Raw genomic sequence first — 18,511 nt, forward strand, 5'->3', positions numbered from 1 at the left:
GAAGGACCGTCCATATTTATTGTCAAAACGAAACTGACATTACTGGGTCCTCTACCATAATGAGACAGTTTACCTTGGAAATGAGGTTAAGTAACCCTTGGGGATGGCTCCAGAGCTTGTGCCTCGGCTGCCAAACAGACCAGCGGACGTGGGTAAATATGGACAGTGTTTAGTGTTGCACTGTCTGTTTTGGCGTCCGCTGCCACTGGACATGAATCAAATTACTGTCCAGGCAGATTCCGGTGGACAGAGGCACACACACTATGTGCGTACTCTGTGCTGCTTGTGTTTGGACATCCCCTTCTCACTACCTAATGAAGTAGTTACTATCTATCTGGAATATGTGTGTGGTATCTATGAGTATGTGTATCCTATTGCATGTTTATATATTTTTTTTTTTTTTGTCAAACATGTTTGCAGCATTTGTAATATCTATTTCCACAGGTGTGTATTGAACAAAGCAACTAGTCACGCTGTGGGGTTGCTGATGGACCTCTTTTGATGAATGTTTAATTGAATTAAAGGAAAAGTAAGAGTGCAAATGTTCAAAGCACAAAACTTAAAAGTACAAAAAAACTGTACCAGGCCACCAAGACCTTTTGAGTGACATTCAGTCAAGATTAGGCGTGTATTTAGATGTGTTGATCCATTAGATCTCCAACTATGAGAACAGCTTAAATTACACCACAGGAAGTCCTGTATTATCAAAAAGTACAGCCTTATATATGAGCCAGAGGTGTTGCCGCAGCTATGCTATTGAGATTGATAATTATGTAATTATGTGAACATAATTATGTCAACTTGATTGAGGGCACAAGCACCACCACTTTAATATTCATATGTACACAGTGCACGTCAAATTGGGACAGGTAACTGAACAATTTTCACAGAGGTCTGACTGGTACAGTAGGTCTGGTCCGGTCTGTTTAGATGCCAACTAAAAAAAAACTGATGAATTCAGGGTCTGAGTGCCCACAGGGACCTCGGATCAATTCCGACATGGGTCATTTCCTGATCGTACTCCCATCTCTCTCTCACTCATTTCCTGTAATGTCTACAGTCCTATCTTAAAGATAAAAACCTTAAAAATAATCTTTGAATATAGGAGGATATCTGTATTTCCAATCAAAACTCTTCAGACCATAGTAAATAGATGAAAGGTGGTGTGATATGTATGTGTACCAGAGTAGAGTGACACACACACCGTATATGTTACTGTCTGATGCTTTAAAAAACATCACCAGATAGTACAGCCAAGCTGCATAGTATCCTCTACTCAGCAGTTTCCCACGGGACCGTGAAATCAATAGAGGGCCTGGTAACATTTCAGTCCAGCCACTTAATTCCATAAACATATGAGTGGGCTGCAGACAAGACATATTTAGCATATCATGTAATACTAACAAACACACACTCAGACACACACACACACACACACACACACACACACACACTCACACACACACTCACATTCACACACACACTCACATTCACACACACACACACACACACACTCACACTCACACACACACACACACACACACACACACACACACACACACACTCACACTCACACACTCACACACACACACTCACACACATACACACACACACTCAAGTTTGGCGAGCAGCCAAGGGCAAGGTGGCGCAGGCCTACGTTGAGCTGATAAATGCGTTGGCTATGACACGTCCTATCCGATCCTCACAGCATCTCTCGCCGCGATGTAGCGTTGCGCTCGTCCGCAATTTGGCTGTCAGTCACCGCGCAGTGATGGCCCTCGCTGGCGTTGAAGGAGCCGCTGATGATAAACAAAAGTGAAATGTCAAGCCTGACACAAGTTCTGAGTGAAGGATAAATTGGGGGGGGGGGGGGGGGGGGGGGGCGCTAACGTGAAATTGTGGGTAGAAAATAAAAAGACACTTCTTATAAGTAAGCACTCTACATTTCAAAGGTTTGGCTTCTCTATTTGGTCTAAATAGGATGGTGGCCAGCAAACATAAATGCAGATTGTGTAAACGTCGTTTCCCCCGATTCCCTTAAGAGATGAAAACACACTCTCACTCACTTGTGTGGCTAAGAGATGTGCCGATAATATACAGAGATATGCAGAGACTGACTCTGCTTTCTCTAATATAGGCAACATAGAGGTGCCATACCTCAAATATGTCCATCTAGTAGCTTTTTTTTTCTAACTGCTGCATTTGCTATATGATTTAGCTGCCTCACCTAGGACCTTATGGAATGGGTGTGGTTCCAATCAATTAACATGGTGCTTCAGGAGCACAGAATGGTGTGGTGTAATTTGGCCGTTGAGCTCAAATATCACAACGTGCAGTGAAACAGGAATTGAGATGCTTCTCTAAACTGGAGGCAAATGCTGAGCTTCATCCAAGATGTTGTCTCCAGCCTATGACCTCTAATGACCTTGTGTTGTGTTGAGGGTCTCACCTGTTCACTTTCACAAGTCCATTTTCTGTCTAAGATCTGACAGACTTCTACACACGTCTCACGTCCTATTCTACAACTTCTCACTTTATCTGAGGTCTATCCCAGATGTCCCAGACTTATATACTTTGGATAGGTTTTTGTGGGTGCTTTGGCTTCCTAGAATTTCAGCACACAACAGGTAGCACTGCATTCATCTGTATTCACTGTATTGTGCCCTGTAATCTCTGCTGGGTTATTACACTGGAGACAAATGAGAACATGTTCCTACGCCTCTTCCAAGAATCACAGAGACTTAGAAAAGGGTTTACTCGTCCAAAGCATTAGGCCTACGTGTTTAGTTAGAGCTGAGATTGTTTATGTTCCCTATTAAGAGTGTGAGAAAAAGAAGTCAGGGTTTTTTTCTGTTCTATTCAGAGATGCCAAGTCCACATAAAAAGAAAGTTCTTTGATGATACACACTTTTTTGTAGTGTTAAATCATTATTATGGTAGAGCAAAAAATTTACTTTTTACTTTTTTACAAGTTCACTGCTTTTTAACAATAGTGTGGGTTGTGTTTATTTCTTTTTTTTGTAGCAAACATCTGTTTCTACCAGTGTGAAAAACTCATGTGCAATGTTTTAAAATCCCAGTTACTTGTTGCTAAGCAACAGATGCATCCAGTACGGCAATCTCCTTTTCTGAACAAAAGTTTTAGATGTGAATAAGATGTACTTCTTTTGTGTTATTTACTTTCATGTAATGCACAAACTTCAGTAGCGAGATGCTTGTTTTGAGATTACACGTTTTGAGATTACACATTTCAATAGGTGTGGGAGTGTAGACTGCGAATGCAAGATGGAGAGTGTGTGACAGGGTTGACATGTTGCCATTCAACAGTCTGTATTTGTTAGCATGACGTCTAGGTGTGTGTGTGTGCGTGTGCGTGTGTGTGTATGTGTATGTGTATGTGTATGTGTATGTGTATGTGTATGTGTATGTGTATGTGTATGTGTGTGCCTGTGTGGGTTGTTTGTGTGTTTCAGACAGGTTAATTTGAGAGCTGAGGGTAACAGATGGTGTTGTTGTCCTAAACAACAAAATTAAGTTATTGTGACGTGTGTGTGTGTGTGTGTGTGTCTGTGTTCGTTAGTGTGTGTGTGTGTGTGTCTGTCTGTCTGTCTGTCTGTCTGTTTGTGGTCTATGTCTGTGAGCATGCATGTTTCTGTATGTACAGTATTGTATGTGTGTTTGTGTATCTGTTCTTACATGCATATGTGTGTTTGTATGTGTCTGTGTATGTGTGTGTTTGTGTGTGGTCTGTGTTTCTGTGTGTGTAGTCTGTGTTTCTGTGTGTGTTTCTGTGTGTGTGTGTGTGTGGTCTTTGTTTCCGTGTGTGTGTGTGGTCTGTGTTTCCGTGTGTGTGTGTGTGTCTGTGTGTGTGTGTGTGTGTACACGGGCCAGCTCTTGGGGAGCGTGGCGGTCCATTGCTGGCACTGCCCGTGGCTATACTGTTACTCACCCTGCCTTGAGTCTGGCTCCAGCCCCACGCCGTAGAGAAGGCGGCTGCAGGGCTTCCTCCCCCTCCCCTTCCTCCCTTCCTCCCTCCCCTCCCTTCCTCCCTCCCTTCCTCCCTCCCTCCCTTCCTCCCTCGCTGGCCTCAGCGACACTCAGCGCAGGGCCACAGTGGATGGTGTGTTTGATGTGAGGTTTGTCACAGTGGCGTTTCTTCCAGCCTGAAAGATGTATTTTGGCAGCCCTTTGTTTTAAAAGAAATTTGCATTTGCAAGTGCTCGTTGTGTGTCTGCACACACACACACATGCACACACGCACACAATCACAGGCACATAATTGCAGGCACACACACAGATACACACACACACACACAAAGGGGCTGTACATTCACATGATTGTAATCACATTGTACAGGCTGTGTGTGTGTGTGTGTGTGTGTGTGTGTGTGTGTGTGTGTGTGTGTGTATGTGTGTGTGTGTGTGTGTGTGTTTGTCTGTGTCTGTGTATGGTGTGTGCATGCATATACTTTTTCCCCCCTGGAGGTCTTCTTAGCATGCAGGGTAATGTAGCTTGTTCACATGTCATATATTGCACTTCAGTATAAAAAGCATCACAGGTGATTCATTTGCCATTGGTTTCTCTTATGGCTTTATAGGAAGTGTGGGCACTGACCCTAAGCATGATAGGACAAAGGACCCAGCTGAATGTAGCTCTGAGCTTGTTTTGGAAATGATGCCTAATTTAGAACTTTAGGCTATTTGAGGATAAATGGGCTCATTTGGAAGAAGCCAGCAGCATGGTTAATGGCATCTTACTCCAGTAGGATGGACTGCGGTGGAAAATCAAACTCTGATGGGGACACTGAGCTGCACACTGAGACAGAAATCAGGATCAGGAAATGTACATCTCAGAGTCGGAACCGTGCTCTATATATCTTGGAACCTGAACCATACTGCATTCTTAGAACCAAGAGTCGAGGCTAGACGCGTATAAACGGCATTTATGCATGTTCATGCATCTAAATTGAATTTATGCATCTCCAACTACAGTTTAAAATATGCAACTTTCAAATGTGCTAGAGTCCGTTTCCAATTGTTTTACCTGTGTTGTGCTGTAGTGTATGAAAAGCTGCACTGCATCATCCATTCTTATATCTGATCAGATATGTTGGGGTCTGCTTTGCCTTCATCACAAAATTCCTATTTTACCCTCTGTGCCATAGTAGCCTACATATCCAAACCTAAGCCCTAAGCTCCCATCAGTTACACGTACACAGAAACATGCTTCATCCTCATATGTGAACAATACTATTTTGACACAATTGACCTGTCGCTAAGCGCCACCCTTAGAACGCTGATGAGCCAATGACAGTCCAGCCTCAACGGGACTCGGACATCTGCTCGGACAACTCCATAGGAAACAACAGGGAGGAGGCATAAAATGACAAATTAACGGTTATTTGTGGAGTTTATTAACTCAAAAAACCCCGACGGATAACCATGGTCAAACGTTTTGCATGGGGGACGTATAATACTGATAGCCGGTACCCCGAGAGGCTAGAAAACGGGGTATAGGCCTATTTTCATCAACAGTAGCCTACAGGACGTCTCTCGCGTTTGCAACAGCTCGACGTAATGTAGGCTACAAAGCCAACAACATGGGCACAGGTTCCCTGTTAAATCCCAAGATGAAAATGCTCATTAACCAACTACTATATTCTTACTACATCAAATATTAACGTAACCTAACATATCTTAGTATCAATCTTCCACTAGCTAGCTCAGTGGTTTTTGCACGGTGATTTGCACGGCTACTCGCCACAACTGCTTGTCACCTTGTATGTATTCTAAAGTTTTGAATAGACTCCTCCATAGCATAATTAAGTCCCTTTTGATAGCTTCTGGAGGAAAGTAAATCCTTTATCGACCAAAACGTCCTCAAAGACTGCTTTCATATACTGTCAGCTGCCATTGTCCACAATATATTTTTAATCAAGTCTGGTTTGTTTGTCCGAGTTTTCACACGGTAACAATGGGGGGCGGGGCTTAGCGACAGGTCAATTGACCTATTTTATATCTCCACTAGGCCTGAATAATTTAAGATTGAATAATAGAATAATGAAATACAATGTTTTGATTTTATAATTATGATTCTGTGCACATATGTTGGTGCGCACACCAACAGAACTCTCAGATGACCCTTCTCTTCTTTTTGAAATTTATTTAAACGTAGCTATTAATGCCACATCTGTCCAATTACCATGAACAAGAACAATCTCACACACAGAGAGAGAGAGAGAGAGACACACACACACTGACACGCAGGCACACTAAAAATCCCTGCCAGGTTTGAAACACATTTGTTTCGTAATCCATTAATCGGTGCCAGGATTTGCTCTTTCAAACTATTCTCTGATAATAACAGAAATCCAAGCAAAGAGTCTGGCTGTTTTGTGGAAAGCCAGAAATATGCACATGTTAAAAGCTGACAGGTTACAATAGACAGAGCCTTGTTTTTATGTTTGTTACATGCAGTAATTTCTGATTTATGCGTAAAATGTGACATTTGGAATTTGGTTTCTGCACCATCCTCTATGCACAGATAGTATTTTGAGGAAAAAGGAACACTGCACTCAACTATTGTTTCCTATTCGAAAATACCTTTAATAAGCCATAATAATAACATAATAAGACATTAATCTAAGGAAAACATCTCTAACAATGTATGACTAAATCATTGCCATTCAATAACATAATAATACTAGTGTTCTGTCACCTTCACACATGAATTTTCACACAGTCACACTAATGTAGACACACTGTGCAAGCTACAGTGCTATGCAAGCCCCAGCACTACCTTGAGAAAATGTTCTCCTTACGTTGGGTTTCTCTGACTCACACTTGTGAGTCACACATGAACATCCCCTACACACACAGATAGATAGATATATATACACACATACACACACATAGATACACAGACACACACACACACACACACACACAGATACACAGACACACACACACACACACATAGATACACAGACACACACACACACACACCTACACCTGCACACACACACATACACACACACAGATACGCAGACATACACACACACACACACACACACACACACACACAAACAAACCCTCTTTCTCACTCCATCCATCTTTCATGAGCTTCTGAAGTACTGTAGGTTCAACACACAGGCAGCTCATTTGCCTTTACCACACCACTACTGACCAAAATCTTTTAGCACAGATGTACAGTCTAAAATCTACAATTTCCTTCATGTGTGAAAAGTAAAAAAAGAAATCCTTGCAGTGTCATTTAGTAATCTGTTCCGATGAAGCAATCCCGGGTGTCATTATATTTCTTGTACTCCCGGTGAATGTCTTGAAGAGAGGCAGTGCAGAGGGAGTGTGTTGGATTGAGTGCTTTTGAAAAGCTGCGGTGCTGTGGTGCTGTGCTCATGTACAATAGAACTAGAGCATCGACTCAGAAGACTCCGAGTTCAGAGAACCCCCCTGAGAGTGCTGCTGAAGCCTGATCAGTGCTTTCTGCCTCCCATTGTCTTTTGTTCTAAGATTCACCTGTACACCCCTGTCTCATTTTCCATCCTTCCCTCCCTCCCTCCTCTCTCTCTCTTTCTCTCTCTCCCTCTTTCTCTCTCTTCCTCCTTCTTAATCTCTCTCCTTTGTTTCTTTTTTAAAGAAAAAAGAAAAAGGTTTACTGTAACATCATCTATTTATACCATTCCAGTCCCAAATGACTTTCGTGCAAGCACTCAAAGCCTGATAGACAGTCTGTTCCGATTTTTAGTTGGTGAATTTATATATTAATTTCACAAAGACAGATTGTTTCTGTCAGACACTTACCAATCCCTCAAAGCATTGAGCTGATCCAAAATACTTGCTTCATTATTTTTTATTGTTCCAGATAGCCTGCTCTCATTAGCGGTGCTTATATTCAATATTTTATTTACCCCTAAGTGTTCAAACATGCCGTTTCATAAACAGCTTATTTAAGGCTGGAGTTTTGGAACGGAGTTCAACATCCCGTGGGCACAGTGGCAGATAAATGACAGTCCTCCAGCGCATCATTAACCACTCCAGATAAAAGTATTCACTTTCTACAAGACTAATGACGAAAAGAATGCAGGCACCTCAGCAGCGTAGTGTGGTGTGGTGTGGTGTGCTGTGCTGTGCTGTGTATATGGTGTGGTGCAGTGTTGTATGGTGTAGTGTGGTGTGGTGTGGTGTGGTATGGTGTAGTGTGGTGTGGTGTGGTGTGCTGTGGCGTGCTGTGTACTGTATATGGTGTGGTGTGGTGCAGTGTTGTATGGTGTAGTGTGGTGTGGTGTGGTATGGTGTAGTGTGCTGTGCTGTGCTGTGTATATGGTGTGGTGTGGTGTGGTGTGCAGTGTATATGGTGTGGTGTGGTGCAGTGTGGTATGGTGTAGTGTGGTGTGGTGTGGTATGGTGTAGTGTGGTGTGGTGTGGTGTGGTGTGTTGTGGTGCAGTATGGTGAGGTTAGGTGTAGTGTCGTGTGGTGAGGTGTGGTGTGGTGTGCTGTGTATATGGTGTGGTGTGGTGTGGTGCAGTGTGGTATGATGTAGTGTGGTGTGGTGTGGTGCAGTGTGGTATGGTGTAGTGTGGTGTGGTGTGGTGTGGTGTGGTGAGGTGAGGTGAGGTGTGGTGTGTTGTGTTGTGGTGCAGTATGGTGAGGTGAGGTGTAGTGTAGTGTGGTGTGGTGCGGTGTGGTGTGGTCTGGTGCGGTATGGTGCAGTGTGGTGTGTTGTGGTGTGGTGTGGTGCGGTATGGTGAGGTGAGGTGTGGCGTGGTGTGGTGTGACTCCATGTGGTGTGTATGTGGTGTCGTGTGGTGCGGTGTAGGGGGGTGTGGTGGAGTGTGGTGAGGTGTGGTGCGATGTGATGTGATGCGATGCAAAATGATGATTTTTTATGTGAGATTAATATTGTGAGAAATACTCTACATGCACTATTTACCCTTAAATGTGTAACGGAATGAAAAATAGAGTTCTACTGACAATCGTGATACTGGTTTCGAAATTAAACATTATGTACATTTTTCTCAGGAATGTTTAAGGGACAAATAGATTTGTGCTGACTGTAGTGATGACATACTTTGAAACACATATGCAGTCAGGGAGTTTTTAAGGGGATAAAATGCAAATTTATTATTGAATTTGGGCATGATTCAAAGGCTGGCACAGCATACCAACAGATTAAGCAGAAACTAACTCCATATTAAGTTCCCTTACTTCACATTAAGAGCATTGCTTCAGGGGAGATTAAGATTAATTTAAGCATATCTCAATAATTTTAAGACCTTTTAACATCCAAGCATAAGTAATATGCTAATCTTGTGTTACCATATGTGTAGCGTATAGGTGACGATTTCCATATCAAGAGCAGAAACCCGTAGATTTAGGTTGATAGAGCAGAGAAAGCCGTATCAAACATGAATTAAGGCAATTGTGTGTATAGTAGTACACACACATTAAGGTAATTTTGTGTGTAGTGACGCGTAATGTGGTTCCTGCTGTTGCTTCCTTCAGTATCATAATCCTACTTACCTCACGTTGAGAGAGAAGCTCTTTCTCTCCAGGGTAATGTTGAAGGGAATGTAAAGTATTTGTAAATGGATCCAGGGATCATTAAGGAATTGGCGACCACAGACAGACACATTAAAGAGAAATTAATGGAGTGTGTTTCTTTATGAAGGATCCATTCCATTACACACCCAAGATTTGTTGCACGGTTCCAGAGAAAATTAAGATGAATATGAAAGATCTGAAGGAATATTAAGGATGTCGTGCTTCTTAGTCCATGCATCCAATGCATTTTGCTTGGTCATAATTCAGATTCATCCTAACTGGTGCAGAGTTCTACTGTAGGTGTAAGACAGCACAGCGGTAACTGTTTTTGGCCAGATTCCCATGAGAGATTGCGTGACCTAAACAAAGTCAAGGTCAATGTAGCTGCTTATTGTATTCCATATCCTAGCCTCAGCTTCTAATGTATGGCTGCATACTGAACTGAACTGAACTGAACTGCATTAGCTGCCATCTAGTGACGCAGTCAAAAGTCAATTTATGAGGACATTATGTTTTCTATTTGACCGTTTTGTGTCTGTAGGTGAGGTAATACGTTATACAAGTGCTTTCATATGGATGTGTGGTCCAAGGTTATTAACCTCCTCTCTCTCTCTCTCTCTGTCTCTCTCTCTCTCTCACTTTCTCCCTCTGTGTGTATGTGTGTGTGTGTGTATGTGTGTTTATTTAGGACCTGGGAGGTCTCAGTCCGCCACAGAGGAACTGGAAGGGCATCGCCATCGCCTTGCTGGTCATCCTGGTGGTGTGCTCACTCATCACCATGTCCGTCATCGTCCTAACACCACGTATGTGAGACCGCCAAGGGCATTTCATACACACACACACACACACATACAGATATAGCCTCTTCAAGAGAGACAGAGGTATAAAGCAAGAGAGTATGCAAGTATAATGCAAAATATCTTATTACGGGCTGGATTTTGCCATAATCATTCAAATTAGCATAGATAGATAGATAGAGAGAGAGAGAGAGAGAGAGAGAGAGAGAGAGAGAGAGAAAGAGAAAGGAAGAGAGACAGATTGAGTATTATGTAGACTAAAAGATGCAGGACTACAATCTGTTCTGAAGTCCTCATCACCCACATTAGCGCAGAGATTGGATGCATGGGGGCAGGCCTCTCACTGTGCTCAGCCTAACATCTGGACTCTCACAAAACAGGTGTGCTTACCTTACCGCAAGAACACAATTGCTTGTTGCAGTTGGGAGACAAACACACACACACACACACACACACGCACACACACACACACACGCTGTTGCGAGTCCATGTTGCTTTGGATAAAAGAGTCTGCTTAATATCAGTCAACTTCAACTTCAACACACACACACACACACAGATCCCATGGCTGCTGTGGCTGAAGTGATATGGCCTTAGATTTGTAAAGGTCATGAGGTCAGTCATTGCTCTAGGGAGTACAAGCACTGCTTGGTCGTCGTCCCCCACCATCACTACCACCACTGTTCTGAAAGGAGGCATAACCTAACCTTGCACTACCAGTTCCTGCAGGAAGAAATAACTCTCTGAAGGATGTAGTTACTCACCAATGGAACACATACTGTATTTACTGCAATACATTCTTTCTGTGTGTTAGATGTATGGACGTATATGTACGTCCAGTTACAAGAATGAGACCCTGAGGATGCTTGTGATTTAACCTTGCTTGCTGTGGTTTTTCTGAGATCTTATTTTCAAACCTCAGAACATTGTACAATGTTGACTCTCTTTACCCCCCCCCCCCCTACACTCACACACACACACTCACACACCCCTTTCTCTGTCTGGATCCATTCTCTGGACAAATTAAGTAAATAAAGAGAGCACAATCGCCTCAGCAAAACCTACTGATGAATGAGAGCCATGATTGAGACTCATACGCTTTTACAGACAGTCCTCCTGGAAATGCAATTTGTAAACAAATCAATAAGCGCCACTTCTCACAACCAAGGCTTGCGTTGTCCATGGAAAACAGCCGTCTGTTTCACCCCACTAGCCTCCGCCACACTCTCACCAATTCAGGATCTTTTTTGAAAATGACGACAATTAAAATAAAAAATACTGTGAATTAAATGTTTTTTTTTTCATTGATCAAAGGGACACTGTTATGGCTAAAAAAAAGCTCTTGTTTAGTCCAGTTGTGCTCATTGAATGAATTCTAAGAAAAACTAGAAATGCAATTCCAAGGAATTACCAGTGCATGAAAATGCAAAAGTTGTGATGTAAAATATCATGTATTGTTAAAAAATAGATAATACAGAGATGGTTACTACGGTTACTACGGATGCTAGAACAGACATGGTGGTTGCATAGCTTAATAAAAGTTAAGTTAAAAGGAGACTGTTTAAAAGTTGAATGTAGATAGTTTAAAAGTTGTTGATAGACAGCTAGTTTAGATAGATAGTTTAATTATAGTTTAAAAGTAGACCGTTTGAAAGTTGGATGTAGATAGTTTAAAAGTTGTTGATAGACAGCTAGTTTAGATAGATAGTTTAAGAGTAGACTGTTTAAAAGTTAAATGTAAATAGTTTAAAAGTTGTTGACAGACTGAAAGTTTAATGAATGTTGATATTCAAATAGTTTAATGGCAGTGTATAGGTAGATATTTGACGATAACTAAAAGTTGGAATGGCTCTAATGTTTGCTAGCAGATTTTTAACTATGCTAACCATGCTACTTAGCTAATGTTTTATAGCAGTGCTAGCAATGCTAACCTGCTAACCATGTTATTTAGCTAATGTTTTCTAGCAGTTTAATGAATATTGATATTCAAATAGTTAACTATGCTAACCATGTTACTTAGCTAACTTAGCTAATCATTTTTAGCAGTTTTGCTTACTATGCTAACTAGCATGCTAGCATGCTAATTATGCTAACCATGTTACTTAGCTAACCTAGCTAATAATTTTTAGCAGTTTTGCTAAAAATGCTAACTAGCATGTTAACATGCTAGCATGCTAACTATGCTAACCATGTGACTTCATCATTTTTAGCAGTTTTGTTAAAAATGCTAACAATGTTAGCAATGCTAACATGCTAACTTTGTTAACCATGCTAACTAGCTACAGTTGGTAAGAGTCATAGTTGATGAAAAGTGTTGACATAGTTGATGACAAGTTAAAAGTTGTTGATAGACAGCTAGTGAATGTATATAGTTTAAAAGTTTAAAAGTTGAATGTAGATAGTTTAAAAGTTGTTGATAGACAGCTAGTTTAATAGATAGATAGTTTAATGATAGTTTAAAAGTAGACCGTTTAAAAGTTGAATGTAAAAACTTTAGTAGTTTAATGGGTTACATTGTTTAACAGTGGATTATTGTAGTGAGGACTTTTATTTTGAAACAGTTTTGGGCAGAGGAAACAGTTGAATAGGATGTGTAGTCTTAATTGACCCAGATTGTATGCTTAAAGCCTGAGGCTGCAGGTGGCCTGAACACCTGCCATAGGATTCTAATTGCTTAATGGCCGTATTATGATGCCATAATCGGCAATCTTAAGTCTATGGGGATTTTTTAAAAGTGTTTCTTTAATAGTTTAAAAAGTATAAAAGTTTCAAAGTGGAAAAGACATAGCAACCCGATCTGTTTGAAGACCTACGTTACAAAGTTTGAATGAAGTTTCTAAGTTAAACTGTTCAATAGAAATTGCGTTCGGAAAAAGTGGTAAGCGGAATAATAATAACTAGAAAAGCATTTCCTGAAGGAAATATAGTGCATGAAAATGCAAAAATATGATGAGTTCATATGGTTAAATTATTTGCTTGGTAGATAAGGTTTAATATAGTTGGAATGACTGAACAGTTAAATAGGTTGATAATTGAAATGGTTAAATTATTTAGGCAGATAGTTGACGATAACTAACAGTTGGAATGGCTCCAATTTTTGCTAGCAGTTATGCTAACTATGTTAACAAAGATAATAATGTTAACCAAGTTACTATGCTAACTAGCATGCTAGCAATTTTAAAATGTTAACTATGCTAACCATATGACTTAGCTAACCTAGCTAATTATTTTTAACAGTTATGCTAACTATGCTAACTAGCATGTTAACATGTTAGCATGCTAACTATGTTCACCATGTGACTTAGTTAACTTCGCTAATAATTTTTAGCAGTTATGCTAACTATGCTAACTAGCATGCTAACATGTTAGCATGATAACTATGTTAACCATGTGACTTAGCTAACTTAGCTAATCATTTTTAGCAGTTATGCTAACTAGTATGTTAACATGTTAGCATGCTAACTATGCTAACCATGTGACTTAGCTAACTTTGCTAATCATTTTTAGCAGTTATGCTAACTATGCTAACTAACATTTCTAACATGCTAGCATGCTAACTATGTTCACCATGTGACTTAGCTAACTTAGCTAATAATTTTTAGCAGTTATGCTAACTATGCTAACTAGCATGTTAACATGCTAGCATGCTAACTATGCTAACCATGTGACTTAGCTAACTTAGCTAATCATTTTTAGCAGTTATGCTAACTATGATAACTAGCATGCTAACATGTTAGCATGCTAACTATGCTAACCATGTTACTTAGCTAACTTAGCTAATCATTTTTAGTAGTTTTGCTAAAAATGCTAACTAGCATGTTAACATGGTAGCATGCTAACTATGCTAACCATGTTACTTAGCTAACTTAGCTAATCATTTTTAACAGTTTTGCTAAACATGCTAACTAGCATGCTAACATGCTAGCATGCTAACATGCTAACTATGATAACCATGCTAACTAGCTACAGTGGGTAGGAGTCATAGTTGATGACAAGTAACAGTTACAATGGCTAAACAGTTAAAAAGTTCAGTAGTTTAAAGGGTTAAATTGTTTAACAGTGAAATATTGTAGTGAGGACTTTTATTTTGAAACAGTTTTTGGCAGAGGAAGCAGTTTAACAGGATGTGTAGTCTTAATAGGGCCAGTTTGTATGCTTAACCCTTAGAACCCGATTGACGCAAAGTGCGTCAAAAAACACACCCTTTCTTCTCTGTTACATTGCTCCGGAACGGTTCATCGCAGCGAGATGAAACCGTTATTGCACGACAGAGCAGAAGTGGGGCTTTCCAACGAGACTACACACTTGTCTGTACGATCAAGTATGAAAATTTAAAAAAATCATGAAATTAAATCAAATTGCATCATATTTACAGTCTATACTCTGCATTCACCTGCACACACATTACTCTAGTTTGAATTACTCGCGAACCCGTGATCGCATCGATATGGTAAGCATATCAGATGAAAGAGGGGGCACAGGGCTATCCATTGGTACCATGTTTATCGATCCTTCTGGCTTATAAAACCAGACGAAGTGACTGCAAAATAATAACATCATGTACACAAACCAACGCTGCACACTCATTACTCTCGTTTGAATTACTCGCGGACCCGTGATCGATCGCATAGATATGCCACGCATGTCAGATGAAAGAGGAGACTCAGAGCTATCATTTGATACCAAGTACATCCTTCTGGGTTATAAAACAGACGAAGTGACAGCAAAATAATAACTTAATATAGCTGGACTTACCCCACGTTTGTGTCTGTTCTTGTGGCAAAGCATGTTTATAATCCAATGCTATCATGTGTTTCTCTATGGCAAAGCATGTTCATATTCCGGTTTTGAGATCCTAGCAAATTCCTGCATGGCATCCAATTCAAGGCTCACATTGCATCCCAATTTGTTCAACAAATAAACAACTTTTTTGCCTTTACTTTGTTCATGGCAATGCAGTAAAGAGTTGAGAATTATTATGACTGCATACACACAGGCACGCAGGCTAACACGCAACCTCGGGTCAAGTCAGGTCAGATCAGTTCGTGTCACAGATATGGAGCGCAGAAAGGTCATTTTTCATCACTAAATAAAAAATGGCATTTATTTCCGTAAATCACACAGCAAATATTTCTGTAAATTGCTCAGCCCCAGAGTATCCCTCCAACATGGCAATTATATTGCCCGATTCAGGACAGTCTGCCCTACACACACATGAAATGCATGTAGAGCTGTGAGCTTGCAGTGGTGAGATACATGTCGAAATATAAGAATTTTTATAATACACTTTTTATATTTTAATTCTTTAAAAATCAAAATAAAATCAATGCTAGTATTAATACATGAAACGATGGCAGATCTGAATAGCCTAAACTCTCCTGAAAAAAACAATATATAATATATGTGTGTGGCACTTACAATGACCAGAATAAATCCTTATGAATAAAGGTAGTGAAAATGCCCTAAAAACAGCTTAGGGTTCTAAGGGTTAAAGCCTGAGACTGGCAGTTGAGATCCAGGTGGCCTGAACACCTGCCATAGGATTCTAATTGCTTAATGGCCGTATTATGATGTCATAATCGGCAATGTTAAGTCTATGGGGATTTTTAAAAAGTTTTTCTTTAATAGTTTAAAAAGTATAAAAGTTTCAAAGTTGAAAAGAGATAGCAACCCGATCTGTTTGAAGACCTACGTTACAAAGTTTGAATGAAGTTTCTAAGTTAAACTGTTCAAGAGAAATTGCGTCTAGAAAAAGTGGTAAGCGGAATAATAATAATAATAATAAGAAGAAGAAGTTGCCTAGGAAGAACAGTACAGTGCATTTTCATGCACTGTAATAAGAAGTTGCCTAGGAAGAACAGTACAGTGCATTTTCATGCACTGTAATAAGAAGTTGCCTAGGAAGAACAGTACAGTGCATTTTCATGCACTGTAATAAGAAACATAAGTTGTTGCCTAGGAAGAACAGTACAGTGCATTTTCATGCACTGTAATAATAAGAAGAAGTTGCCTAGGAAGAACAGTACAGTGCATTTTCATGCACTGTAAAAAGTACGGGTAAGAATTGCAGGAATCTAGATGAAACTAATTTAAACACAGTTTCAGAAAGAATTTATAAATATGTATGTATATATATATATATATATATATATATATATATATATATCCTAAAAATGGGGGAAATGGTACAGCATCAGTGAATATTACAGCAAAACAAATAAAAAATACAGTTTTTAGAAATATAGTTTAAGTAAGATCTTTTCATTTTATGGGCATTGAGGATGATCCCCTGAAGGGAGCTGTTAGGAGAGCTGATGCCGGCATCTGACATCCAGTGAGCTGCAAGCAGAGTAGATGATAGTCTACCGTCTCAGTGGGCGAGCAGGAGGCTGTGCCCAGGGACCTTGTGAGATCTTCTCTCTCAAGGACTCTAGTAGTCCTTGGCACTTATGTGATATAGAATTCCGGTAACACTTTACTTGACGGGTGAGCTGCTTTGCAATTGTTGGACTTTTATTTTGACAAATTGTTGTCGTTCTGTCTTCCACATTCATGAAAGGTTTGGTATGAATGTTGTGTCATGTCTCATGAAACAGTCATGAATGCTTTATGTGCAGTTTATGACAGCTGCTATGAATGTGTTATGAACTCACCCGTCAAGTAAAGTGTTACCAGAATTCCTACAGTAAATATGTCTTCCAAAAATGAAATAAGTTCCATAGAAATGACATGACAGTGTGAGCTGCATACAGTATACAGGATCCATATGTATGTCTAGTGCAAATACTGTATGCATTCATTTGCAGCGTAAAAAAAGAAAACCTCTACATTGTGGAGCAAATTCAGATTCAGGCATGTTTTTTTTTTAAACGTTTGCACATACATATGTTTACGTATTTTATGTCTGCATGTATTGTGTTTGTTTGTATTTGTAGGTTTTAAGTTATATGTGTGACCGCCAAACTGGGACAAGTGAAATTCAGTTAATCTATTATTTTGTAGCTTTTGTTGATGTTTATTGTCTGTATTTATACTTTATCTATACGCCCTTTTGTCACTAAAATCTCTTTTTGCTGCAAATATTCTTACACCTTACTCCTTATGCCTGTTGCTAACTTACTGACTATTTCTGTAGGCAAATAACCAAAATTGAGTTCAGCTCAGATCACAGCAGAAATTACAAAAAGTGAAGTGAATAATTTCAAATCAAATCATCAGCAGCAAAAGTTGTCCTTTGAATCAGTTAAAATGGCCCTTTTTTAAGTGCTAAATCTCTCTATCTCTCGCAGCGGATAACGCGGGAGGCAGTAACTCCAAGCTGACAGTGGAGGATCTTTTCAAACCAGAGTTCACCGTCAACGACCCTGAGGCGAAATGGATCAGTGGTGAGTGACTGTGATATTCCCCTTCATCCACTTACAGTGCGCCGTTCAACCACACCATCCCAATCCAGCTCTTCTGCTACTTACACACACGGGGCCAAGACCTTAATGGGGGCGAATCATAATGAATTCAGTACCAGCTTGTGTCTGTGGCACCTCTGCAGAGAAGCTTTGGCAGAAATAATTTAAAAAAAAAAGAAAGTGGGGTCAAAAGAGCTGGTTATACTTAACAAGAGAAACAAAGGATAGTTTTAGTCACAGGGGAAAAAAAAGTGTGATACTGATTTTCAGTGAGGAGATTCTTTTTTTTTTCTTTTTTGTTTTTTTTCTTTGAACTTTGCCTTCATCATGTAGAGTGCATTCAGTATTACACTTTTCTTTGTACTTAGCAAGCTTACTGCTAATGCTAAATTACAGTGTCCCTATATTAGAGCTAAACTTTATCTGGTGGTGAATAAGAAGTTTCGATTGTGAAATGAAGCGGAATCAGGGTGATCATATAAATGTTGCAAGTGTCTGGATTCAGAGCTCTAGTTTTCTCACGAGCAGCTTTGTAGCTCGCTTGTAGACCAACTCACCACAATCAGTACCCTAAGAGAAGGCTATCTGTGCCGTTACGCGTGGGTTGCTGCCCAGTTTATGTTTTTAAATGTGACATAGCCATGTAAAATAAAGGCTTTTTATACATTTTTGGATAGGAAGAGTGCCTTGGATTTCCTCCTTTTTCAAATCACCACAATCAGTCACTGGAGCCAGGGCCATTTTTAGAG

General features: G+C 40.0%; 1 protein-coding gene across 1 annotated transcript in view; it reads left to right on the plus strand.

Annotated features, from left to right (window-relative positions):
- dpp10 (dipeptidyl peptidase like 10) overlaps positions 1 to 18,511 on the plus strand; it is a 126,694-nt gene that overhangs the window by 61,816 nt on the left and 46,367 nt on the right. The window contains exons 2-3 of the mRNA XM_076297347.1: positions 10,251 to 10,365; positions 17,649 to 17,744. Of these exons, the coding sequence (XP_076153462.1) occupies positions 10,251 to 10,365; positions 17,649 to 17,744 (211 nt within the window). The remainder of the gene's footprint in view (positions 1 to 10,250; positions 10,366 to 17,648; positions 17,745 to 18,511) is intronic.

Source organism: Alosa pseudoharengus, unplaced genomic scaffold, assembly GCF_046254945.1.
Source record: "Alosa pseudoharengus isolate Yale_2024_CS ecotype anadromous, Long Island Sound unplaced genomic scaffold, YU_APseudo_1.1 YU_APseudo_1.1_scf_20, whole genome shotgun sequence".
Taxonomy (NCBI): Eukaryota; Metazoa; Chordata; class Actinopteri; order Clupeiformes; family Clupeidae; genus Alosa; species Alosa pseudoharengus.